Below are 25,157 nucleotides of genomic sequence, written 5' to 3'. Positions count from 1 at the left end.
CCCATCCCCTCCCAACACCACAGCGTCAGCCGGACCCTGAAGGCATCATGTCCCCGTCGGGGGAGACGGTGGGAATCAGGGGTCCCGGGTAGCGCTGCCCGCTCTGACAGAAGCCCGCCGCATGCCACCCCAGTGGGGGCTGCCCCAGAGCTTCCAGTCCGGGATGGGGAGCACACAGGTGTCCCAGGTGGCCAGGGCCGTCAGGGACGCACAGTGGGACGCGGGGGCTTGGGGGAGAAAGATTGGTTCCTGGCTTGCGCATGCTAAGTCGCTTCAGTCGTGTCCGGCTCTTTGCAATCCCATGGACTGTAGCCCACCAGGCTCCTCTGTCCATGGGGATTCTCTAGGCAGGAATACTTGGGTGGGCTGCCATGCCCTCCTGCAGGGGATCTTCCCCACCCAGGGATCAAACCCAGGTCGCCTGTGGCTCCTGCATTGCAGGCAGATGCTTTACCAGTCAGCCACCAGGGGAGCCCCTGGTTCCTGGCGGGCGGCCCTGAGTGGCTTCCTAGAGGCAGGGGCATTTGAGATGGGCCCTGAAGAACGGGTAGGATTTGGCAGGCGAGGTTTCGAGAAGGGCATTCTAGGCAAGAGGAGCAGAGGCAGCCAAGGCTCGGAGGCAGGAAAGAGCCCGCGGTGAAGGGGTCTCCGCGGTGAAGGGGTCCCCGCGGTGAAGGGGCCTCCGTGGTGAAGGGGCTTGGGACACGGGAGGGATGGGTCGTCCCCTCCGTCTGGCCGGTCCAGGGCTGGGGAGGCCAGGAGGGAGGAGTCTGAGGAGCACGGCGCTCCGGGTCCACCTCCCTGACCTGGCCTTTCCCTCCGCCTGCGGGGTCCCTGTGTGTGTTTGGGGGCATCCCGGATGGGGAGGGGGGAGGAGTGAAGAGCCAGGCGTGCACCCAGCGATCGCGGCTCCACCCTCGCAGGGATCCTCACCGGCCGCTGCGTCAACTACAGCTCGGTGCTGCGGACCTGCGAGATCCAGGGCTGGTGCCCGGCGGAGGTGGACACGGTGGAGACGTAAGCGCCCGGGTCCCGTCCACTCCCGGGGGTGGGGGGCCGGGCCCTCGGGAGCGTCTCCCCCAGACCCCGAGACGCCCCGTCCACGTGGCCGTCAGGAGGTGCTCCCAGGAAGGTAGGTGGGCCTTCCTCCTGGTTACGCCTCTTTCCTCCCAAGCTCAGGCCTCCTGCTCTCGCCCACAGGCCTGTCATGATGGAAGCCGAGAACTTCACTATTTTCATCAAGAACAGCATCCGTTTCCCCCTCTTCAACTTCGAGAAGTGAGTTCTCAGTCCCGTTCAGTCCAGTCGCTCAGTCGTGTCCGACTCTCTGCGACCCCATGAACTGCAGCTCGCCAGGCCTCCCTGTCCGTCACCAGCTCCCGGAGTTTACTCAAACTCATGTCCATTGAGTCAGTGATGCCATCCAACCATCTCATCCTCTGTCGTCCCCTTCTCCTCCTGCCGTCAATCTTTCCCAGCATCAGGGTCTTTTCAGATGAGTCAGCTCTTCGCATCAGGGGGCCAAAGGATTGAGTCCTAGCTCCTTCCTGAAGCCAAGAAGCATTGCAGCCACCACCCCCCCTCCCCAGGACGGGGACGCCCCTTCTTCCCCGGCTCCCCAGGGTGGAGACCTCCCCAGGGTGGGCTCTGGGACCAGTTTCTCCTGCGCTGGGGCTGAGATCCCACACGGGGGCTTTGCTGGGCAGTGAGGGTGGGGGCAGGGACGGTGGACCCTGGGCCTGGAATGGGGGATGCCTCCAAAGAAGGTGGGGTCCTCTGCTCCCTGCCCCAAGCCCACAAGTGCGCGGGGTGTCCGTTTTCCCTTGGGGCTGCCCCTCTCCAGTGGCTCCCCGTTCAGTCTCTCCTGGTGGGTGTCCACATGCAGAGCACAACAGAGGAGCTGAGGATAAGGCCGCCCACCCTCACAGAGGAGGTCGGGGGTGCAGGCCATGGAAAGGCCAGGGGCAGAGGTGGGGGGTGCGGGGCCTAGCGTCCAGAGGGCGGGGGCTGGAGGGAAACCCACGCATCAACCCCCCTCCACTCCCCAGAGGGAACCTCCTCCCCGACCTGACGGCCGCAGACGTGAAGACCTGCCGCTTCCACCCGGACAGAGCCCCCTTCTGCCCCATCCTGCGGGTGGGCGACGTGGTCAAGTTCGCGGGGCAGGATTTTGCCAAGCTGGCCCAAACGGTGAGGACCAAGCCACTCTTGCCTTGGGGTCGGGTGGGGGGGCCCTTTGGCCGGTGGAGGGGGGCCTGGGGGCCGGGGAGGAGCTACAGTGTGGCCACGCCCCGGGTGGGGGCACCCCAGACCTCTGCCCGCACCTGCCCGCAGCGCTCCTGCCTGCCTAGCTCCTGCCCACCCCCGGCCCCCTCTCCCCGCTCCTGTCTTCACGCGCCACGTGCAGGCAGAGGCCTCCGATCTCCCAGGAGCGCCCACACCACGGGAAGGCGGATCAGTGCTCAGTTCAGGGCCCGCCTTGCAAAGCCGGGGCAGCAGGTCAATCCCTGCTCCGGGAACTCAGATCCCACCTGCTGTGGGGCAGCTAGGGCCACATGCTGCAATACAGGGCAGACCTCCACAAGAGCCAGCGCCACGGGGAGAAAAAAGGATGCGCAAAACAGGAATCAGACAGGCCCAGGGGCTATGACCCTCAGCTACAGCGCTTCTTTACTAAGCGACACGTGACAAAGCCCTCTTCTCTCCCCGGACCTCAGGCCTCCACCTGGAGAACGGCGGGAAATCCCCCTCCATTTGTCACGACCCCCGCCCCCGCCTCGCCCCGCCGGGACCACCCCGCTCCATCAGAGGGCTCAGTCCGCCCCCTTCTCCTTCCAGGGCGGAGTCCTGGGCATTAAGATCGGCTGGGTGTGCGATCTGGACAAGGCCTGGGAGCAGTGCATCCCCAGATACTCCTTCACCCGGCTGGACGGCGTTTCGCAGAAGAGCAGAGTCTCCCCGGGCTACAATTTCAGGTAACCCTGCCCCCGTCCCCCGGGGCTTTGCGAGGAGCAGGCACCCTGACACGGCAGGCCGCAGCGCCCCCCAGGAAGAGAAGGCGCCACCTTCCTCTCTCAGGTTTCGGCTCAAAATCAGGGAGGGCTTTCCAGCCCTCGGCCACTCGGAGACCCCGTGCCGCTCTCCGAGCTCGCCGTCAGGGGCAGGGACCCCGCGGAGGGTTCACGCTCCCAGCTGGCAGTTGGGCCCCGAGACCAGGGCCTCCTGGAACGTTTGGTTCCGTGGTTCTGAACCCATTCCGAGCTCCTCCGGCTCTGAAGCTGTGGGGCGTCCCATTTGTCCCCTGCACCAGAATTTTCTGAGGTTTCTTCACCAAGCAAGGGTGATAGCTGGTATCGTTTTCTCAAAAGGTGGAAATTTTGTATCTCTGTCGGTAACCAAGAGATTTCATCTGAGTGGCAAGTAATGATTACAGTGTTACTGTTAGCTCTTCAGTGACTTTCCAAACAAGAACTCGGTCTTTAAATACCATCTCATTTACATTCCCAATGGCTTTGAGACATAAGGGATCCCTCTCCCCATTTTGAAGAAAGGGAGAGAAAAGAACTTGGGGTGAACTATTGGGAGCCAGCTGAAAGCCCTCCTTCCATCCCCATTTCCTTATCTATGAACCTTATTGTCTTGAGCTGATCAGACAACATGTGGAAAACGTCAGCTCTCTGGGGGCGGGGGGCAGGGGGGTGCGGGTTCCCTTAATTTTTTAAGGTCCTAAAACTTCTGGCAGGGTCCTGATTAAGAACACAGTGCTATATACTGTAAGCAGGCTAAATTAGGTAAATCGGCAGGAATCAGGGGACAAAATATGATTAAGAATGTATTTCAATTATATATTCAAATTTCCTCTATTATAATGGTATTACTCAACATAATGGCATCTATAAGAAAAAAATCATTTTCCTTTTTTTAATCTTTGTTTGTAGTTTTAAAAAATAATTATCCACTCCTTTATGGACAGAGGAGGCTGGCAGGCTACGGTCCATGGGATCTCAAACAGTTGGACACAACTTAGAGATCAAACAACAACAACAAGCTTTACAATTAATAGTTTAAAATGTGCGTGTGTTCTCTGGAAAGAAGAATTTTTTAAAATTGAAAGTGCCTTTATAATCAACTCTAAACTTAAAAAAAAAAAAAAAAGAAAAACCATAGGAAACAACACATAATTTAAAGTAGGTTAAAAATACTGTTTGGCTCCCTGGCAGAAATTGTCATATTTATTCAGTCAGTACATCACACTGAAATCAATACAAAGGATATTTGTATGGTGGCTTAAAATAGTAACATATTAATAAACATTCTTGCGATCTAAACTGCAAGTCCTCATCTTCATAACTTCCCTCTGGCCACTGGGAATTCTTCAGCCCTCCAGCTAACTCATCTGGTGGGAGAGCTCAGGAAGAGTAGAGACAGGAAGAAGACCCCGACGCGCGGTCTCGTACAGAGTCAGAGGAAAGTCTTCCTTTCCAAGAACCGGCTCGGAGTTCTCATCTTCAGTGGGTCGTGGTGGGCTCACCCACACATGCACTGCATCCCTCCCCTCTGTCACCCCAGGCACAGCAGGACGTGAGTTAGACCTCATCCTAAATAAGTGAAGTGAAAGCCGATCAGTCGTGTCCGACTCTTTGTGACCCCGTGGACTGTACAGTCCACAGAATTCTCCAGGCCAGAATACTGGAGTGGGCAGCCTGTCCCTTCTCCAGGGGATCTTCCCAACCCAGGGATTAAGCCGGGTCTCCCGCATTGCAGATGGATTCTTTACCAGCTGAGCCCCCGGGGAAGACCAGTCATAAATGAGCCTGGGTTAAATGTGGACAAACGGGTCAGAGGGTCTTTAAGGACCCTGCGAGTATAATCCCTGGGGGCCCCAGATAGCTGGCCCTCCCACCAAAGACCTCCAGGCTAGAGTGTGGTTTTTGTTTAGTCGCTCAGTTGCTCTTTGCAACCCCACGGGCTGCAGGTCTCCAGGCTTCCACACCAGTCCTTCACCATCTCCTGGAGCTTGCTGAAACTCATGTCCATTGAGTCAGTGATGCCATCCAACCATTTCATCCTCTGTCGCCCCCTTCTCCTCCCGCCTTCAATCTTTCCCAGCATCAGGGTCTTTTCCAATGAGTCAGTTCTTCACATCAGGTGGCCAAATATTGGCGTTTCAGCTTCAGCACAGCCCTTCCAATGAATATTTAAGACTGATTTCCTTTAGGATGAACTGGTTGGATCTCCTTGCAGTCCAAGGGACTCTCAAAGAGTCTTCTCCAACAGCACAGTTCAAAAGTATCAATTCTTCATTGCTCAGCCTTCTTTATGGTCCAGCTCTCACATCCGTATATGACTACTGGGAAAACCATAGCTTTGATGATATGGACCTTTGTCAGCCAATTAACATCTCTGCCTTTTAACACACTGTCTAGGTTTGTCATAGCTTTTCTACCAAAGAGTAGGCATCTTTTAATGTCACAGTTGCAGTCACCATCCGCGGTGATTTTGGCTTCAGTGTGAAGAGGCAAAGGTGCTCTATTTGACCCTTATGGTTTAAGAGTTTCTAGAGAGCCCAAGGAGTAAGGGCACAGGGGGCATCTCTGTGGCCCTGGCTCTGCCTCCTCAGAGCACCCCCCAACCTCACTCCCCACCCCGGGGAGCCAGCCACTGCCCTCGCGTTGCCGCAAACTGCAGGCACCACATGGACGCCCAGTGCTGAGCTAAGATCACCTGTCAGGGAGGCTCCTGGCCACCGATCCAAAACCTTGGAGAAGAGAACAAGGGTTACAGCCGGGCTCATTCAGCGGATCCTGTATGCCCTCTCTGTAGAGTCTCACGAGGCTCCCTGCCAGTGTGTGAAGTGTCCCATGTGCGTTTGCTCAAAGCTCCTCACCCCCTGCCTAGGAGAGCTTCCCTCCCCCCACTTCACAGATGAGAAAGCAGAGGCTTGCCAGTGAAATACTTCTCTCGAGGTCACAGAGCCCGCAAGCGTGGGTGCCTGGATGCAAACCTGTTTTCTTGGCTGCTTTCCACCCCAACCAGGGAGGTTAGAGACATTCACCTTTAGCACAGTCAGTGTAGTTGGTACGTTCATCCCCACTTTAAAGACAAAGAATCTGAGGTCCAGGGAGGCTAAAAGACTAGTTGCTGCTGCTGGAGGCACCATTCCTAGCCCAGCCTTTTGTCTCCCAAACAAATTCATCTGCTTCTTCCTCTCCAACAGAGGCTAGATTTTCTTCCCCCACAACGTCCTGCTGTTGCTGTTTGCTCTGGAGGGAATGGAATCATTCAGCCAAGATTCAGCCTTCTTTTAATCTGCAAACTCAGACGTTCAGAGGCAGCTAGAGACTCGCGTTTCCATCCTTAATTACTTCTTCAGCTCCTTTCCAAATGCCAGCCCCCACCCCAAGGATCTTGAGGATCTTTGCCTGCAGAAGTCAGAGACTTAGAGAATTTATAGCTGTTGAAGGCACCTCGACTAACGTGACCATTTAACAGATAAGGAAGTAGGCCCTCCGAAGGGGGAGGTGATGGGCCCAGGTCACAGGTGCATGTTAGAGCAGCCTTAGAGGCCATCTGCTCCCAGTTCCCATGGCAGTCCCTGCGAAGCAGCCCCAGACGAGGTCTGTCCGTCCCTGACGGCCCCAGTCATTGGAAAGGTGACCTCGTATTGAGCTACAACGCGTCTCCCTTCCACTCCCACCCAAAGCACCTGGTGCCGTCCATCTAAATTAATCTTTCTTTGTGTGATCTCCTGAAGGTTCCCATCTGTCCCTACCTGAAATTGAGTGGAAAGATTTTATTTTTACTCTTAGGTCTCTTCTACGTGGTGTAAGGTTCCAAAGGCCATTTTAACTTAGTGTTTTCATGAGGCTTCTCTCCACGCACCTTGAGAAGGTGCAGTTACTGGGTTCATCCACATCAGTCCCAGACAGAGCGAAGCATTTCTAAAAATAGGAACCGGCACGACTTCCCTGGAGGTCCAGAGGTTAAGACTCCACGCTACCGATGCAGCGGGCATGGGTTTGATCCCTGGCTGGGGAACTAAGAGCCCACAGACCATGCAGCATGGCCAAAGAAATTTTTTTAATTATTAATTTAAAAATTTAAGAAATAAGAGCTGGCGAGAGTCACCAGTTCCAGGGTGCACACGGTGAGAGCCACCCCCACAGAAGGGCTTCTGCGTGCCGGGCGCCCCCACGGCTCAGCGGGGCAGGGTTCTAACCGGAGACCTGCCTGCATTCCCCAGAGGGCGGGCGCAGGCAGTGTTGTGGGGCACCGAGTGTCCCTCTGCCCGTGAACGGGCGTGTGCGTGCGTTTGGGGATGAGTGCATGTGAGTGAGCGTGTGCGTCGGTTGTGTGAGTCGGTGAGGCGGAGTGAGTGTGTCAGGGAACACGTGTGAGTCTGTGTGAGTGGCTGGGCAGAGGCAGTACAAAGACGGATTGAAAATACTGTATCAGTCAGGGTCCCAGCGCGAAGCAGATGGCACCTGCCGACTGGGTAACTGGAGGAGGGTTGAATGAAGGGCCTGTTTCAGAGCGGAGAGGAAAGCCTCAAAGGACCGTGCAGCGTCCCCAAAGGGGGCAGTAACCTGACGTTGGTGACGGTCCAGGTCTGAAGGGACGAGGGCAGGAAGCCGTTCCCAGTCCCAAGACACAGAGCCACAAGCAAGAGAAGCAAAGGCCGGGGCAGCCCAGGGCAGGGTCAGGCAGGGAGGAGCGGGGTCAGGTATGGAGGAGTGGGGGTCAGGCAGGGAGGAGCGGGGTCAGGCAGAGAGGAGCGGGGTCAGGTATGGAGGAGTGGGGGTCAGGCAGGGAGGAGCGGGGTCAGGCAGGGAGGAGCGGGGTCAGGTATGGAGGAGCGGGGATCAGGCAGGGAGGAGCGGGGTCAGGCAGGGAGAAGCGGGGTCGGGTATGGAGGAGCGGGGTCAGGCAGGGAGGAGCGGGGGTCAGGCAGGGCGGAGCGGGGTCAGGCAGGGAGAAGCGGGGTCGGGTATGGAGGAGCGGGGTCAGGCAGGGAGGAGCGGGGGTCAGGTATGGAGGAGCGGGGGTCAGGCAGGGAGGAGTGGGGTCAGGTATGGAGGAGCGGGGTCAGTAGAGACACCCAGCGCAAGCCTGACAGCTTTCCTCTGTGAGCCCACAGCCCTGCCCTACCTCCTGGAGGCCTCTGCGCCTTCCATGCCCCTCTGAAAGCCTTGATTGCCCAACAAAAATGCACATATTCACACGTGTGAGCAATTTGGCAGGTGATTTCTTTTTGTACAGGATCCTCAATTTCTACGAATAAGGCGAAGCCCACGCTCCGGATAGTAAATCCAAGCCAGAGTAATGACCGGCAAGCACTCTTCCCTCCCCCAGTCCTACTCCTTTTACGGGAAGTTAACCTCTTGGGCAGTTTGGCCATCTTTTTTTTTTTTTTTTCTTTCTCTGCATTTATATTCATGCAGCATAGAATTCCAGGGCTTTGAAGACCTTGAAAAGCTTATCCCTGGACCTCAGATTGGGAGCCCCTAGAGTTAAGTTGGAAGAGCCCTCTCAGACCTCTTTGTGATAGGATTTATAGCTCATCATCTGCCCCTCACCCCCAAGGAAGGCTCAGGAAGACTTTGAGACTTGCCCAAGGTTACACGGCCCATGAAGAGGAACCCAGGGACCTGATCTGTGGCCACTAAGCAGCTGTCAGGGATATAGTCCCCCACCCCCACCCTGATTGCTGGAACAACAGAATCAGAACCGTGCATTTAGCATCATTGGATTTCTTGTTCCTTCCCTGAGAGCTCCAAGACAGCTTTGCTATACTAAAAGGCAACGTGGTTTTGGATTTCCTCTCTCAGAGTCTGGGACAGAAAATACTCGTTCAGCTGCGAGATGTTCCTCAGGCCGTAGGTGTTTCTAGCGATCGTTTGGTGTTGGAAACGTCCCCACCGCAGCTTTCATGAAACTGAAATCTGGCGCATGTTCCGCTTCCATGCTGCAGAGAGTCGGCGCGCTCTCAGGCCGATTGACAGAGACAGAATCGAACGGCACCCTTGGCTTTGATCGCACTTTCTGCAATCTGGATTTTTTCTCCTTCCAAAAGCCATAGAAAGTGTGATAAAATCAGTCATTTCCATCAGCTCTGCAGAAACACGTGCAGGTCCTCTCGGCTCGGGTGTAGGGGTTGGAATTCTCGCTCCTCCAATTTCATCTCTGCTTCCTTTAGCTTGGGGTGAGAGGCGAGGCAATGAGAGCGATCCTGAATTCATTCAGCCCTTTGTCACTCCCGTGTCTATCCACAGGACGGGTAGAGGATGCTGGCTGACACTCCTTGGCACTTACGAGCCTGACCTTGGCGAGTGCTCTTTGTGGGTTACCCCATTGCCTCTGAAGAGGGCGGATTTTATAACTGGAAATCTGAGGCTCAGAGGTTGCATCTCTCTGCCCCCAGACTACACAGCAATTAGTGCTGGAGTTGGGATTCGAACCCTGGCGGGCTGACCCCCGAGCTTGCGTTCGCAGCCCCAAGTACGCTGGCAGGACTGGTATGGTCACCCCCATTTTGCAGACGAGGAAACTGAGGCCAAAAAAAAAAAACGAGATCACTCCCAGGATCAGACAGCTAGTAACTTAGCTCTCTGGTATATCTTCCAGCTTTGTGTCCATTGATCTTTCCCTGCCTTGTTAAAGATAAATTATTAGTAGTATGTTTTTTAAGAAAAGAGCCAACACACCATATTTTGAACGTCTGCCTTTGCGGTGGGTTAGGTTCCTAGAACGTGAGTCACTCAGTGTAACCTGGGACCCTTCTCACAGGGGAGGAGTCCCTGCCTGCTGGGTGCTGCCTCAGCCCCATGCAAGGAGTCTGCCAGGAGATATTTTCCCGTCAGTGTAAAAAATCAACTGTAAAAGTATATTTCGGCTGGCAAAATTACTTCCCACCAGGCAGAAGCTTTGCCGAGAACGCCACCTCCCTCCCTCAGACACCCAAATTCCAGGCCCAGGTTTTCCCTCGCAGGTTCAGCCCGGATCCCGCACGTTCGTTGCCGTTTTCCTGCTGTTGTAACAGTTACGGGTCCCTGCTTTCAGAAGGAGTTTCCACCACTCCCTGGGAGAGGGATCATTTCTAAACAGATGTCTGAGAGCCTCCAAGGGATTTGTACGTGGTGATAAAAAACCCTTCTCCATTCAGTTCGGTGACTGCTGGGACTGCAAATATCAGCTCAGCGTGGGAAAGCGCCATTCAGGGTTGAAGGGAAGGGAAGTGAATGCAAGTTGCTCACACGTGTCTGACTCTTTGCGACCCCGTGGCCTATAGAGTTCAGAATACTGGAGTGGGGAGCCTTTCCCTTCTCCAGGGGATCTTCCCAACCCAGGGATTGAACCCAGGTCTCCCGCATTGCAGGCAGATTCTTTACCAGCTGAGACACGGGGGAAGCCACTCAGGGCTGGGGATGTCAAAAGGTGAGCTGGGCAGCTCCCGCCCGTGGCGCCTGCCCCTCACTGGAGGTGTTCAGGCAGCGGCAGGAGACCCGTCCAGGCTAAAGAGGGGAGGCTTTGGGGCTTTCTTTTAACCTCCAGTTACAGCATGTGCTGTGTTTGCTTCGTGGCTGACCGGGAGAGAGCAGGACCAGTTCCTAGGATCAGGGAATTTTTTTTTTTAACTTTTAACTTTACAGTGTTAGGTTGGTTTCTGCCGAACATCAGCATGAATCAGCCACAGGTGTGCACACGGCCCCTCCCCATCCAGCCCCTCCGGGTGTCACAGAGCCCCGGGTTGAGATAACTTTATCTGTCTCTTATTCTTGGCCACACTGGTTCTTTGCTGCGGTGAGTGGGCTGCTCACTGCGGCGGTCTCACGGGCTCCAGGGCAGGTGGGCTCAGAGGTTGTGGAGCATGGGCTTACTGCCCTGAGGCCTGTGTGATCCTCCCAGACCAGGGGTCAAATTCACGTCCCCTGTGTGGGCAGGATGACTCCCAACCATGGGGCCTCCAGGGAAGACCCAACCAAGGAATCTTTAATCTAGTAGAGATGATAAACCTGCCCTCAAATAACGAGAATGTTCTCGCACACACACAAATCTGGTGCTGCGGCGAGCCAAGAACAATAAAGACGAGGTAGAGGGGAAGCAGAAGAGAGGTCCAGGCAGTGGTTCGGGCTTTGCCGCAAAAACTCAGTGTGATTTCTTGGCAAGCCCTCGTTCCCTCTGTGGGCCTCAGTTTCCCCCTCTGTAAAATGGGCTGGCTACAGGTGAGCGTCTCTAAGCCTGATCCAGGGCATGTGGCGTCTGGGGAAAGGCTTCGGAGACGCCGGCTGCTCACGCATGCACTCTTTATTTACAGACCTGTGATGTGTACCCCCCACCCCGAGAATGAAGCTTCCACACTGCCCTGCAGCAGCACCTCTGACAAGTGATTTATTATGGTAATTGAGACTTGTAACTTACTCATTCTTTATTGCTGCTGGGGGCAGGAGGAAGCACGGTGCGTGCACAAGCACGCACACACACACACACACACACACACACAAGCAAGCTTCTCAGTATTGGCAGGCCTCAGAAGTGTCTGATTCAGTCCTGTGCTGAGGGCATCCTATCTGTCCTCAGAACAGGTGTCTCCGCGAGGGGCCTGGCGGGAAAGCCGGCTCGGCTGGGGTTTGTGAAGAAGCATACACAGGGCTCCCGCTCTCGGCCCCCCAGCCAGGGCAGAGGATGGAGCCGGGGTCCCCGGCAGGGGCTGCATCCACAGAGTGACCCAGCTCCAGGCAGGCCCACAGTGAAGCCGGGGAGCAGCGGGTGGAATCGATACCCCACCTTCTGCTTCCTGCCCGCTGGTCCCCGGCCGGTGCCTCCCACCCACCAGCCCCCCACTGGAAACCAGGGAGGAATCAGGGGCAGGAAGGCAGCCTGTGGAGGTCGGAGACCAGAGGCTCGGTGCTGGGGCGCTTCCCTTGGGGTCCAGTGATTAAGACTCCGAGCTCCCAGTGCAGCGGGCATGGGTTCAATCGCCGGTCAGGGAACTAAGATCCCTCCCGCCTCATGGAGCAGTCATAAGAGAAGGGAGAGAGGCTGGGTGTTAGGACAGGTGACCCTTCAAACAGCTGGGCTCCAGGGGCCCCTGTACCCCGAGGGCCAGCCCTGCCGGTCGGCGCCCCCCCCCAGGCTTCCCCCCGCCTCCCAGCTCAGCACGGGCAGGTCTGGGGCCTCCTCTCTCCCTGGCAGTTCTGGCATCATTGCGTCAGAGCCGCACTCTGCTTTCCTCCACGGCCGCTGTGTTTTCCCAGGCAGCAGCTGAGCGAGCTGCCGGCCTGCTCCGAGACTGCAGCCAATGCTCCCTTCGAAGCCTCTTCTCGCAGGGAAGCGGCAGGGGGTGGGCAGGGAGCTGTGGATTCCAGGGGCACCATTTGGATCCCAGCTGTGCCCCCTCGCTGTATTTCCATGGCGCATCTGGGGAAACCGAGCCCGAAGCCCTGAGCCCCAGGTCATGTAGCTCATCCGAGTGGCAAAGCCGGAGTTCCAGTCCAGCACGGTCTCACTCCAGGGCCCCTAAGCCGCCAGCTGCCCTGTGGAGCTGCTGTGGGGAGAGGCCTCGGTGAAATGACGGGTGTGGAAGCCGCCGGCCTAGTGCTCAGCGGGAGAAAGCGCTGCACGTACATTATTTCCCTGCACTGTTCCCACTAGCAGCATCTACTTCCCCACCCAGCCAGCTGTCAGATCTCAATGTTTCTGCTGGGGAGAGAGACAGCCTTTGTTCCTGCCTTGTCCTAGCTCCACCTGACGAATGGGGAGAAATGCAGATGCCCTAGTCGGTAGGAGGAAACTCGGAGGCCAGCCTTGCGAAGCTCCACTGTGAGATGGCAGGAGTCTGAGAAATCCATTTATCCCTCCAGGAAGCATTTGCCGGACTCCTTGCTGGACTGGGCGGGCCCTCGCGCAAAGAGAGACGGGGAGATCCGGCTTGTAGTTAATAGTCCCCAGTTGTTCTAGAAACTATTTCTGTGTTATCTGGCCATGGTGGGTCTTTGCTGCGGCATGCAGGATCGTCGTTGCAGCCCGCGGGGTCCCTAGTTGTGACGTGCGGGCCCAGGAGCTGCAGTGTGGGCTTAGCTGCTCTGACCAGAGATCAGACCCGCGTCCCCTGCATTGCAAAGCGGCTTCTTGCCCACTGGACCGGTCCCGAGAGTCCTAATTATTCGCTACAGTCTGGGGTGGCCGGTACTGGAGCAGACGCCTGGGTCCCAGCAGAGACATGAAGGGTAGCCTCAGCGCTGCACTCGTAAGCCAGCGTGCCTGTATGCTAAGTTGCTTCCGTCGTGTCAGACTCTGCAACCGCAGGGACTGTAGCCCACCAGGCTCCTCTGTCCCTGGGGTTCTCCAGGCAAGAATCCTGGAGTGGGTTGCCATGTCCTCCTCCTTGGGATCGTCCTGACCCAGGGATCGAACCTGCATCTCTTATGTCTCCTGCATTGGCAGGCAGGTTCTTTACCACTAGCGCCACCTGGGAAGCCAGCACGCTGGAAAAAATAACCAGAGCACTGATTTGTAGTGCGTGCCAATTTTTGTGGTGTAAACACTCCACCGTGGTCAATTTCAAGCCAAAGCACGCAGCCCCTGACCTTGGCTGTGGGAAGAGAGACACAGGCGAGCTCCCAGGGTGAGGTGCACCAGCCAGGCCGCTCCCGCTCTCTGCTCCACCCACCGGGTCTCTGAGCTTTTCAGGACGCAGCATCCTTGCCCTCAAGAGGGCCTGCAAACCCCTCAGCCGGGAAAGCTGCCCCAGCTCCGGCTGTTCTTACTTCTCAGCTCCCAGCGCTTCAGGTCTCAGCGTTCAGGCCACTTTCACACGAAGCCTTCCTTGACCCGCCCGCCTCCATGCCCCGTGCTCTTGCATGCAGTTTTACCTGAGGATGGGTCTGCGTGGCTCGTTCCCATTTCTCTTCCTCACCTTAGAGCAGAGCTTGCCGGTGGATCGGCGGTGCCCAGCGCCACGCCTGGCATGGAGCAGGGTGCTCTGAAGAGCTGTGGGGAGGAGAAGTGAGAGGCCGTGGAGATGGGCCCTGCGGGATGACTAGGAGTCTGCGCGGTGAGGAAAGGGAGGAGAAGGGGCATCAGGGGCAGAGGCACAGAAGTCAGCATCCATGGAGTGTGTTCGGGGGGTCCAGAAGGCAGGCAGCGTGGTGTGCAGGCCGTGAGGGGCCTCTGCCGGTGAGGCTGGGACTGCAGACCTGAGGCTTGGCATTCCAGGCCGAGGAGTTGAATGCAGACACCGTCCTCACTGACCCCATTTCCTAGCTGAGAAGACCAGAGCCAGAGAGGCAGGAATCAGAGGATTTGGGAAAAATCAGGGCTCGGCCACGGGGTGGGGCTTCCTGAGTGGTGCTAGTGGTAAAGAATCCACCTACTAAGGCGGGAGACATGAGAGGCGCAGGTTCAATCCCTGGGTCGGGAAGATCCCTTGGAAGAGAGAGCATGGCCACCCACTCCAGTATCCTTGCCTAGAGAATCCCATGGACAGAGGAGCCTGGCGGGCTGCAGTCTGTGGGGTCACAGAGATGACTGAGTGATCTGGCCCGCATGCGGGGACGGGGTAGCTCAGCCCTTCTGTTCACTTTTCCGCTTGTTCATTTATCTGTTGGCCACATCACACGGCTTGTGGGGTCTTAGTTACCAACCAGGGATCAAACCCCAGGCCCGGGGCGATGAAAGCACCAGGTCTGAACCACTGGGCGACGGGGAATCCCACGCCCTTCTCCTCCCTCGATGAGGTGGCTGGGGTCCTTCTTTGGACACTTCATGGCTCGCCTATGCTCGTTTTAAATGTTTATTTTATTTGTCATTTACTCATTCAGCTGCTCCGGGTCTGAGCTGTGGCGCGTGGGATCTTTAGGTGCGGCATGTGAGCTCTTCATTTCGGCATGCAGGACCTAGTTCTCCCTGGCCAGGGATTGAATCCGGGCTCCCTGCCTTGGTGGCATGAAATCTTAGCCGCTGGAGCACCAGTGAAGTCCCCTAGATTCTATTATTTCACTTTGCCTCGTTCTCAGGATGAGGAAGGAAACAGACACGTCTTGAGCACTTACAATGTATATCAGGGCACCATCCCATCTCCATCCTTCCTGTAGCCTTTTTATTCTCACTTATCGACCAAAGCAAAAGGCTCAGAGAGGTTGAGTGACTTGCCCGGGGTCAAAAAGCAGGTTAACGACAGCTGTGGAACCACATGTCAATCTCCTAGACTTTCTAAGGAGGTTTGCCCCTCACAATGTGGTGTCCTTGGAATTTGCCCTCTCTCTAATCTTGAATGACTCCCCAGTTTTAGCTCACTCTGTTCTTCCACAAACACTTCTTCCCTCTGAGCCTCAGTCTTCTGAGCTGTGACATGATGGTGGTGATGTAGTTGCTAAGTCATGACCAACTTGCAACCCCATGGACTGTAGCCTGCCGGGCTCCTCTGTCCATGGGATTCTCCAGGCAAGAGTACTGGAGTGGGTTGCCATTCCCTTCTCCAGGGGATCTTCCTGACCCAGGGATCAGACCCGGGTCCCCTGCACTGCAGGCAGTCTTCCCCAGTGACCCAGCTGTGAGGGAGGAGTTTGGAGTAGTCAGGGTAAGTACTGCTACCTGCTGTAACAAATAGCCCCTGCAGCTCAGCGCATCAGCAGAGGCTTACGCCTTGCCCGAGGCACCGTGCCCTGCGGGTCAGCATGGGAGGAGAGCTGTGTGCAGTCCTCTGGGGGTCCCGCCACCCTGGGGTCAGCCTCCTCTGGGGTCTGAGTTCTCCCCTGGCTCCTGGGCACCCTGCCGCGAGGGTGGCACCCAGCCCTCACACGCTCCAGCCCAGCCGTAAGAGATCTCATCTCTGTTGACAGTCTATTGACAAGAACTGGTCCCGGGGGCCCAGATAAAGGCGAGGCGGCTGGGAAACCCAGTCCAGCCAGGTGCCAAGACGGAAGATAACCCCGACCCTGGTGCGCACGGAGCCTGTCTCTGCCGCAGGATGGGGCCAGATGCTGTGATTCCCCCCATCCGGCCATACCGAGTGCAGAAGTCAGGACGCCTGGGCCGCTCCCGAGTCTGCCGCCGGGGCCTCCCCCTCACCCCCCAGAGGAAAGCCGTTCCTCCTCCCGCCCTCCCGGGAGGAGAACTGTCCCTGCCAAGCCTCCTCTGAGGGCGTGTGGGCGGCGAGATAATGATCTGAGCGTGCTCACTGCCTCTTGGAAGGCAGGTGCTGGAGGGAAACCAAGTCCGCTTTGGTTCTTCTCTCTGTTCCCTTCACATTCCTTCCCAAGATAAATTTAGCCAGCCGTGCTCCGAGCGGCGGTACCCAGGATACCGACTTTTTGTTCTCTGAGCCCACCTCCGAGCGTTTCCCACGGCTGCGGCCGTGAGCCGGGGACCCAGACCTCAGGAGCGCAGTCCCAGTCTCGGCCCTGCGCGTCTGTGACCCCCGCCTGCCCCGACCCCAGCCCTCGCTGCGGCGTGTTTCAGACAAGGGCCCTGAATGCTCCGTGACCTGAGCCAGAACGCAGAACACAGAAGGGCTTTCAGATCCAGCACGAGGGCTGCTGTGTCCTTCCCAAAGAAAGAAAGGAAAGAATCAAAGAATAATTACGGCCACTTAGCGCCCAGAGGCAGGATAGCTCTGGTGGAGAGCACAGAGTTGCAAGTGTGCATCGGGATTCCAGTTCAGGCAAGCGACCTTGTCAACTGTCTCCCCATCTGCAAAATGGGCCAACACTGCCTTCTTCTTGAGATTTCCTGAGAAGCTCAAGAGACGTGCGTGTTTTTCTGCTGCTCTGTAAATGCGGATATGGAAATGGAGATGCTTCATATGTGACCTCAGGCCAGCCTGAGAAAGCTGCAGCGAGGACTTTCTGGAGCCTTCTGCCCACACCAGACACGTCTTCTGCAAACTTCCTGAGCTCTCCCGTGAGGCCTGCTGGCAGAATTAGGTTCTGGGGCCTCCTCATCTTTACAGGAACGATTTCCTTTCTGGTGTTCGTCCTACTGTCTTACAGCTGGTCTGGCTCAAGCTTGGTGCTTTTTGCCTTGCTCTGTGAAGCTCTCTGCTGCCTCCACCCAGACCATACTGGCCCTAATCTTCTTTTACGTACTTCTTTATCTGACCGCGCCAGGTCTTATTGGCGGCATGCAGGATATAGTTAGTTCCCTGTCCAAGGATCGAGCCCAGGCCCCCTGCAGTAGGAGCGCGGACTCATAGCCTCAGGATCACCAGGGAGGTTCTGATACTCACCAAACTCTTGAGGATATGGTAGCTGCTGCCATATTTCCTTGTCCTCCAAGTCTTTTTCTTTTTTTTTCTTTTCGGCCACACTGCACGCTTTGCAGGATCTTAGTTCCCCGACCAGGGTTTGAACCTGGGTCCCAGCAGTGAAAGCAGCAAGTCCTAACCACTGACCAGCCAGGGAACTCCCCCACCAAGGCTTTGCCCGTGGGGTTAAGTGGCTGCCCTTCTTGCAGCCTCCTTCGCAGGCCTGGGTTCATTCTACCAGTGTCAGAAAGACCCTTCTGTCTTCCCGGCCTCTCCCTCCAGCTGCAGAGCCCCCGCAGGAAACACATGCCCAGGCCAGCCTCCCCAGAGGCCGTTTTGTCCCTGAATCCTTTCAGCCTGTCTGAGGCCCCCAACAGCGAACAGGTGCTTCCCTCAGGCACAGGCGGGAATCGAAGGTGGACCCCCTCTCCCATGCTCCCCCCTGACCCAGACAAAGCTCTCCAGGCCCGAGCTTCCTGCCTGTGAAGTGGGGGAGGGGAGGGCCGGAGTCCCGGGAGGGAACAGTTAGGGGTCTCAAAAGGGATGACTGCATGGATGCATTCTTCGCAGAGGTGGGCAGGCCGCCCTGCAGACTCTGGGCCTCAGGCGGGAGGCCAGCCCGGCTACAGGCCCCGCAGAGGAGCCGGGAGACAAAACGCACCCTGCGTGCCTTCCCTTCACCCTCTGGCCACCCACGGGCACCTCCCACTGGCAGGACCACCCTGACCCAGAGGGCAGGGGCCTGGGCGGGAGTGGTCTCTGCAGAGAAGGGCAGAGAGGACGTCCGACTCGGAGGCCAGGAGCATGCCCACCTCAGAGGGTGGGCTCGAGGGTCACCCCTCTCACTGACTGACCTGTGGAGGGGGTCTCAGCACCCCCCCCAGATTATAGACGCCGGAAGTGAAGCCCTGGGGGCTGAGTCCCAGGAAAGAGCCCACACCTGCAGCCTGTGGTGGAGGAGCCCGGATTTAAGCTCGCTTCTGCCTGACCCCGGAGTTCCCAGAGCTGACGTGCGTGCTGGATGTGTCCCTCAGTCCTGTCCGACTCTGCGATCACACGGACTGTGGCCCACCAGGCTCTTCTGTCCGTGGAATTTCCCAGGAAGGAACACTGGAGCGGGGTGCTAGCTCCTCCCCCAGGGGATCTCCCCGACCCAGGGACTGAAGTCGAGTGCCCACACGGGCAGGCGGATTCTTTACCGATGAGCCACACGGGAAGCCACCAGCCAGCGGCGACAGTAGCCGACATTTAGGATTTAAGGTGGCTCGTCCCCCCAACAAGTGACCTTCTCCCCGCCGTGATCCTTCTGTTATCTGTCCCCTCGGGCTCAGCGCTTCATTCTCCCCGCTGGACGGTTTGGAAGGCAAGCATCCCTGGGAGGGGCTTCATGTCAGTTGCCGGACACTTCCAGGGAGTGAGTTTCTCAGCTGTCCCCTGTTCTGAGAGAGGCCCAGGACGGGCCTGGGAGCCTCCGGGGACTGGAAACGCTGAAAGGGAGGTGCCCGAGAGAAAGACCGACGTGGACGCCGCACACCTGCAGAGCTCTCCGTGTCCCCTCTCGGTCACCCCCTCACCGAGTCCTCACCCTCTTTCTGGGATGCTGACATTGGGAGCCTGTGTTACCGCTTTGGGGCAGCAGCCCAGAAAGGTTACCCTTCGCTAGGGTTCGTTTCCCAGGCGGCAGCAGTGGTAAAGAATCCACTTGCCAAAGCAGGAGACATAAGAGAGGCAGGTTCCATCCCTGGGTCGGAAAGATCCCCTGGAGGAGGGCACAGCAACCCACTCCAGTATCCTTGCCTAGAGAATCCCATGGACAGAGGAGCCTGGCGGGCTACAGTCCATGGGGTCGCGAAGAGTCGGACACGATTGGGCACACACTCACACACACACGCAGAGTTGGTTTCACCTGTAACCACGTAGAGGGAAACACGCTGGCTTTAGAAGCCCAGAGACAAATGCAACTCAAGTCCTGGCTGACTGTGAGATGGCCGGTAGACGCCTTCACCACCACAGGCATACTCAAACGGGGTGACGCCCGCCTCGCTGTGTTCAGTGAGGGTGAAACGTGACCACTCTGCTCAGCCTCCCGCACAGTTCCCGGCGGACACAGCAGTCCCGGTCGGGGATGCTCAGAGAGCAAGTGCTTGAACGGAGCAAATCCAGCGCTAGGTCTCGGCCAGTTGAGTCACCCCGAACTGGTCATTTAACCCCTAGAGCCTCGTTTGAAAAGTAGGGCAGTCACACCCTTATCCCATTGGCTTCTGAGATGCGGTGTCTAAAAGCATTTATTATTATTATTATTATTATTATTATTTTATCTTGGCCACGCCTTGTGTCATGTGGGATCTTAGTTCCCTGACCAGGGTTCAAACCTGCGTCCCCTGTGTTCGAAGCACAAAGTCCCAACCAGCGGACCGCCAAGGAAGTTCCTAAAAGCCATTTTTAAAGCCGCCCTATAAAAGCACTTTAGGGATCAGTGTGTTCCTTCACAGTATCGGCGCCAGGGAGCCTTCCCCGGCGCTGACTTTGTTCCAGACCCTGTTCTCAGCCCGTGACACGTGTGACTTCACTCCGTTTTCATGGCAGCGCTCAGGAGCAGGGCTTCTGTACTCTGCTCGCTCACAGATGAAGGAATGGAGTCTCAGGTTAAGTGACTGCCCCGCGTTGCGTAGCTGGCAAGTGGGAGAAGCAGGCTTTGAATCCAAGCAGGCCGAGCCACCCACGGCAGTGGGCACACCCGTCTGGGAGAGGACTCCCAAAGAGAGAACCGCGGAAGCCGGGAGTCCAACGGGGCTCACACTTTCCTACATGTCAGACTCACTTAGAGCAATCAGATTTTAGGAGGCAGCCTCCCGGGACCTAGTCCTGAGATGCTGGTTCTCTGGGTTCAGGGCAGGGCCTGGAGATCCGCCTTCTTAACAACCCCCTCCAAGGTGATGGCTGTGCAGGCGGCCAGCTGACCACACGGGGAGGACCGCGGCGGGCGTCCCGCCCCACATCGGGCAGGGCTGGGCGGCGAACGAGGGCTGCAGGGCTCCAGGGGGCCCTGAGGGTCCAAGCGGGAGAGACAGGCGCCCACAGCGGGCCCGCGCCTCCCCCTCTGGCCTCCAGGTTCGCCAAGTACTACAAGACGGACAACGGCAGCGAGTATCGCACCCTGCTGAAGGCTTTCGGCATCCGCTTCGACGTGCTGGTCTACGGCGACGTGAGTCCTGGGCCGGGGGCGGGGCGAGATGCAGGCTCCTTCGGGGGTCGGGTCCTGCGGCTGACCCGCCCAGAGACCCTCGCTGGTCACCTCACGCAGCGGGGGTCGGGGCGGGGCGCACACTGGTCCCCCGAGAGGCCTTCTGGCTCCACGGCCGCCCTGGCTGGGAGCCCCAGGTTTAGCCTCAGGCCTCACCGGACCTGCTGGGCGCCCTGCATGCTCACCTCGGTCTTTGTGCACCAGGCTGGCAAGTTCAACATCATCCCCACCATCATCAGCTCCGTGGCGGCCTTCACCTCGGTGGGAGTGGTGAGTGCGGGCCCTCCAGGTCACGGTCACGGTCAGGCCCGGGGCGGGGTGAGGGGAGAGGGGAGGGGGGAGGTGGAGGGGAGGGGGGAGGGGGACCTTCTTATGCCTGGAGCCATCCCCTCCGCGCTGGGCCAGCATCTCCTGTCCTGGCGCCCACGTGGCCAGCGCGCCCCCCACCCCCACTCCGTTACCAAGTCCCTGTTCCCCATCACCGTGAGGGTGACGGGGTTTGGGGTGGTGGGGAGGAGACCCCAGGGTTCCCAGACCCGAGAGCCAAGCGGGCGCAGAGCCCTGCTCCCCGGGGTCGGGCACGCGCCCCCCCCCGCCCCCCACATTTCCTCGGCGGCTTCTTTCAGTGCATTTCAGGGTGGGCCCACCCCCGGAGCTGCGGAGGTGGGTCCCAGAGCCAGAGCAAAGCCCTTGGACGTTTTCCTAAAGGAAATGTCAGCGGGGCGGCTCTGGAGCGCTCGCAGCACCCGCAGGGCAGTCCTGCCCCCCAGCCCCTCGCTCACAGCGCTCAGAGCCCCCAGCTGTCCCGCCACCCTGCCCCCACCGCACGCTCAGAGCCCCCCGCTGTTCCTCCAGGGCACCGTCCTCTGCGACATCATCCTGCTGAACTTCCTCAAGGGGGCCGACCAGTACAAGGCCAGGAAGTTCGAGGAGGTCAGTGGTGGGGGGCGGGGGGTCCACAAGAGGCAGGGGAATGGGGCAGGGAGGGAGCTGGACCCTGGGCTGTCCTGGGTCCACGAAGGGGAATTCACTGGGCGGGAGAGGGAGGGATGTCCGACGGGGCGGACCTTGGCCGAGCGCGGGGCCTGGCGGGGCCTGGTCATCGCTCTCAGCATCCCCACCCACTCGTCCTCCCTCGGGGTGGGCAGACCCTGCTGTGGCTTGCCTCGGGGCTCGCTTTGCCCTTGGGTTGCATGGGAAGAATCTTGGGGTCACCCCCGCTTTCCCTAGCTCCCCTCGGAGTGAGCCCCGACGGCTTAATCCGCCACACGGGCCCACGGGAAGACCCCGCCCACGGTCGGCGCCCACTCATGCCAGCGCTTCTGCCTGCAGGTGAGCGAGACCACGCTGAGGGTCTCCGCCTCTGCCCACCCGGCGGACACTGGCGACCAGACCACGGAGGAGAAGCAGTCCACGGACTCGGGCGCCTACTCTATCGGCCACTAGGGCCTCTCCCGCCGGCCGGCTGCAAGCTCAGCCTTGGGCTCCCAGCCTCCCGACGGGGGACCCCGCGGGGCGCGGGGCATGGGAGGGAGAGGGGCTCGCAGTTCCGCTGCTCACCCCCTGGGGCCACAGCCAAGGCCTGGGTCTGATCGCCGCCCTGCAGAGGCGTCCTGCTCCCATGAAGACCCCGTCTCACCTCACCCCCTGCCTCACCCCGCCCTGCTTCCCAGGACCCCCGGGGCGGTGGCACCTGACCATCCCCCTTCCGAAGAGTAGAGACAAAAATAGGAATGACCATGGACCGCGGGAGGCCACCAAGCCCAGGCCCCTTCACATGTGTTAGCTCATTTACTCCTTAGAATAGTCCTGCGAGGTAGATATTAGGTTCCCTCTTCTGAAGATAAACGGAGGCTCAGAGAGGCTGAGTCGTTTGCCCCGGGACACACAGCCTGGAAGCGAGAGAGCTGGGCTTTGAACCCAGGTCTGACTCACTCCATCACCCGCACCCCACCAGGAGGCAGGGGACACCCGGAGGCGTCCGCCCTTCCACTTCGGCCTCCTCGACCACGACCACGATCGTTTCCGCTTCCTCACGAGTGCGGCCCTTACAGTCCCCAGGAGCTCAGGCAGGCCCCGTGTCAGACGCGGGTGCAGGGTCCCTTTCTCTGACTTGGGTGGATCCCAGACCCAGAAGGAAACAGGAGACGTAACTGTCAGTGAATTTTTCCTTCCCTCACCTCAAGCCAGAGAAGGGAACCTTCTCGTTTTCTCTGGGACCCCCACAGGGTCGTACACATCCGGGCCCCTCACTCAGGAGCCCAGCTAGGCGCCCACTCCCTTGCCCGGGGCGGGGTGGGCTTCCCAGCTGGTGCCCTGTTACAGGAGGTCAGCGGGTCTTCTCCATCACATGAACCAAAAGGTCGGGCGAGCAGCTGGTCAGCGGGCCTGTCCCTGCGGGGCCCGAACGAGGTGGTCGGTCTTCTGACGTCAGAAACTAAAGGGGCTTTAGGAACCCTCTTGTCTGATTCTCTTCCTCACAGATGCGCAAACTGAGGCCATGGAAATGGCTCGTCCGTGGTCCTACAATTAGCGAACCAGAGGCGTCCTGCCGCCTGGGGGTGGGTGTGGGGAGCCGGGAGCAGATGCGGGCAGCCCGGCTGCCTCCCTGTGGCCACTCGCCCCCTCTCTCCTGCGGTAGGGGCCCAGAAAGGTCACCAGTGCAGAGCTCAGGGCAGGTCCAGCTGAGCTTCATGAAGCGTGTGCTAAGCCACTCAGTCGTGTCCAAGCCTGAGACCCTGTGGACTGTATGTAGCCCATCAGGCTCCTCTGTCCACGGGGCTCTCCAGGCAAGAATCCTGGGGTGGGTTGCCATGCCCTCCTCCAGGGCATCTCCCCGACCCAGGGATCGAACCACGGTCTCTTACATCTCCCTCCTTGGCGGGTGGGTTCTTCACCACTAGCGCCCCCGGGAAGCCCTTAGGAGGCCTGAGGCATACGGTCTGTGACGACATTAGGCGTGGGAAAGTGCTCATGCCGCTGAATGCTCTGGAGCGGGAGTTCCACCAGTTTCACGGGAGATGCCGCAGAAAGGTGGGCGCCCAGGCCAGACCATGAGGTCTTAGCAGAGCTTGATTATACAGGGAGGGCTGGTTCCTCCAGAGAAGGTGCAGGAAAATGGGGGTCAGGGCAGCAGGGGGAGTCGTTTGGGAAGGCCCGACCCCCGTGACCCCCACCCCATGGGGAGAAGGGGTGAGATTTCCCCGCAGGGGGCCTGTCACCCGTCTCCTGCTCTGCCTTCAGTCCACCCTCCCCCCGCCCCGTCCTCAGGATGCTGGGGTGACACCTCCCCAGGGACCAGCCAGGGGAGGAGGCAGCATCTGGAGACCTGAACAGTAGAGATATCAGTGAGGGCCGAGCTGACCTCTGCAGCCAGGAGCCCCACCAGCGTTCCCGGTGAACCCGGATCTCAGGAGGCTGGGGTCACAGCGCTGTTTGTTCTCTGATGAAGGGACTGAGGCGGCTCCGTCCTGGGGGCACCCCCTCCTGCAGCCCCTCCCTTCCCTCCAGACCGCGACGGTCCTCCTTCGGGTGCCCCAGCCCATCCCGGGCCTGAACTCATGGATGTGTGACCTCGATGTTGTCTCCCCACGGCCGAGCTAGATCACCGTTCCCTGTGCAAGACCCAGGGCTGCTCTCAGGAGCAGCCCCAGGACTAACTCAGCTCTGCCGGAACTAACTCAGCTCTGCCGGGACTAACTCAGCTCTGCCTCATCGCGTGTGCTCAGCACGCGCGTCAGACTCCTCCCCCTGACCCCATCCCCCTGTGCTGTGATCAGCTGTGTCCAGCTCTCTGCGGCCTCACGGACTGCAGCCCACCAGGCTCCTCTGTCCTCTGCAGTGGGCTGCCATTCCCTTCTTCAGGGGATCTCCCCGACCCAGGGATCGAGCCCCCGTCTCCTGCATCTCCTACATTGGCAGGCAGATTCTTCCCCACTAGTGCCACCTGGGAAGCCCAAGCTTGCTGTGAACCAGTGAAGTTGCTCAGTCATGTTTGACTCTTTGTGACCCCATGGACTGTAGCCCACCAGGCTCCTCAGTCCATGGAATTTTCCAGGCAAGAGTACTGGAGTGGGTTGCCATTTCCTTCTCCAGGGGATCTTCCCGACCTGGGAATCAAACCCAGGTCTGTCACATTGCAAGCAGACGCTTTACCGTCTGAGCTACCAGGGAAGAGCTTGCTGTGGTTTTGTCATTAATCCTGATAGAAAAAGAAATCTGCAATACGTGGACATTTGAACCAGAACCCACACTCATTTCCTAACAGCTCAGCAGCAAAGCTTACAGTTCGTGATAACCCATCATTCCCAAGCTGTGGGTTAAATGAGAAGTAGGCTGTGTCTAATTCAACTTTCATTTTGTTAAAGAAATTGAGGCTAAGGTTTTAGACTAAAATGGTAGATCTGGGACTCGAACCCAGGCCTTTACGACCCCGGAGTCTGGGATCTCGGTTTGCGTGCCACATCCGGCTGGGGAAAATGAAGAAATTTGTTGGTCCCCTCTTCTCTGTATGTTAGGCAAAACCAGATTTTGCTGCAGGAACAAATTGTGAAATCTCAGGATGTTGTACAGTGAAGTAGGTCAGACAGCCCCTTCCACTTGGTAGCTGTGCCGTCTGAGACACGTAGACCCCCAGATCACTATGGCAAGGGACGTGAGAACTGGAAAGTC

At 58.3% G+C, this 25,157-nt stretch overlaps 1 protein-coding gene across 1 annotated transcript in view; it reads left to right on the top strand.

Moving 5' to 3' along the window:
• Window positions 1-21,932, top strand: part of P2RX3 (purinergic receptor P2X 3) — a 30,833-nt gene extending 8,901 nt beyond the window's left edge. The window contains exons 5-12 of the mRNA XM_065945132.1: window positions 924-1,017; window positions 1,201-1,278; window positions 2,049-2,190; window positions 2,839-2,975; window positions 20,354-20,447; window positions 20,691-20,756; window positions 21,342-21,419; window positions 21,819-21,932. Of these exons, the coding sequence (XP_065801204.1) occupies window positions 924-1,017; window positions 1,201-1,278; window positions 2,049-2,190; window positions 2,839-2,975; window positions 20,354-20,447; window positions 20,691-20,756; window positions 21,342-21,419; window positions 21,819-21,932 (803 nt within the window). The remainder of the gene's footprint in view (window positions 1-923; window positions 1,018-1,200; window positions 1,279-2,048; window positions 2,191-2,838; window positions 2,976-20,353; window positions 20,448-20,690; window positions 20,757-21,341; window positions 21,420-21,818) is intronic.
• The last annotated feature ends 3,225 nt before the right edge of the window (window positions 21,933-25,157 follow it).

This window comes from Muntiacus reevesi, chromosome 9 (genome assembly GCF_963930625.1).
Source record: "Muntiacus reevesi chromosome 9, mMunRee1.1, whole genome shotgun sequence".
Lineage (NCBI taxonomy): Eukaryota > Metazoa > Chordata > Mammalia > Artiodactyla > Cervidae > Muntiacus > Muntiacus reevesi.
This window is presented reverse-complemented; position numbering and strand designations above follow the sequence as displayed.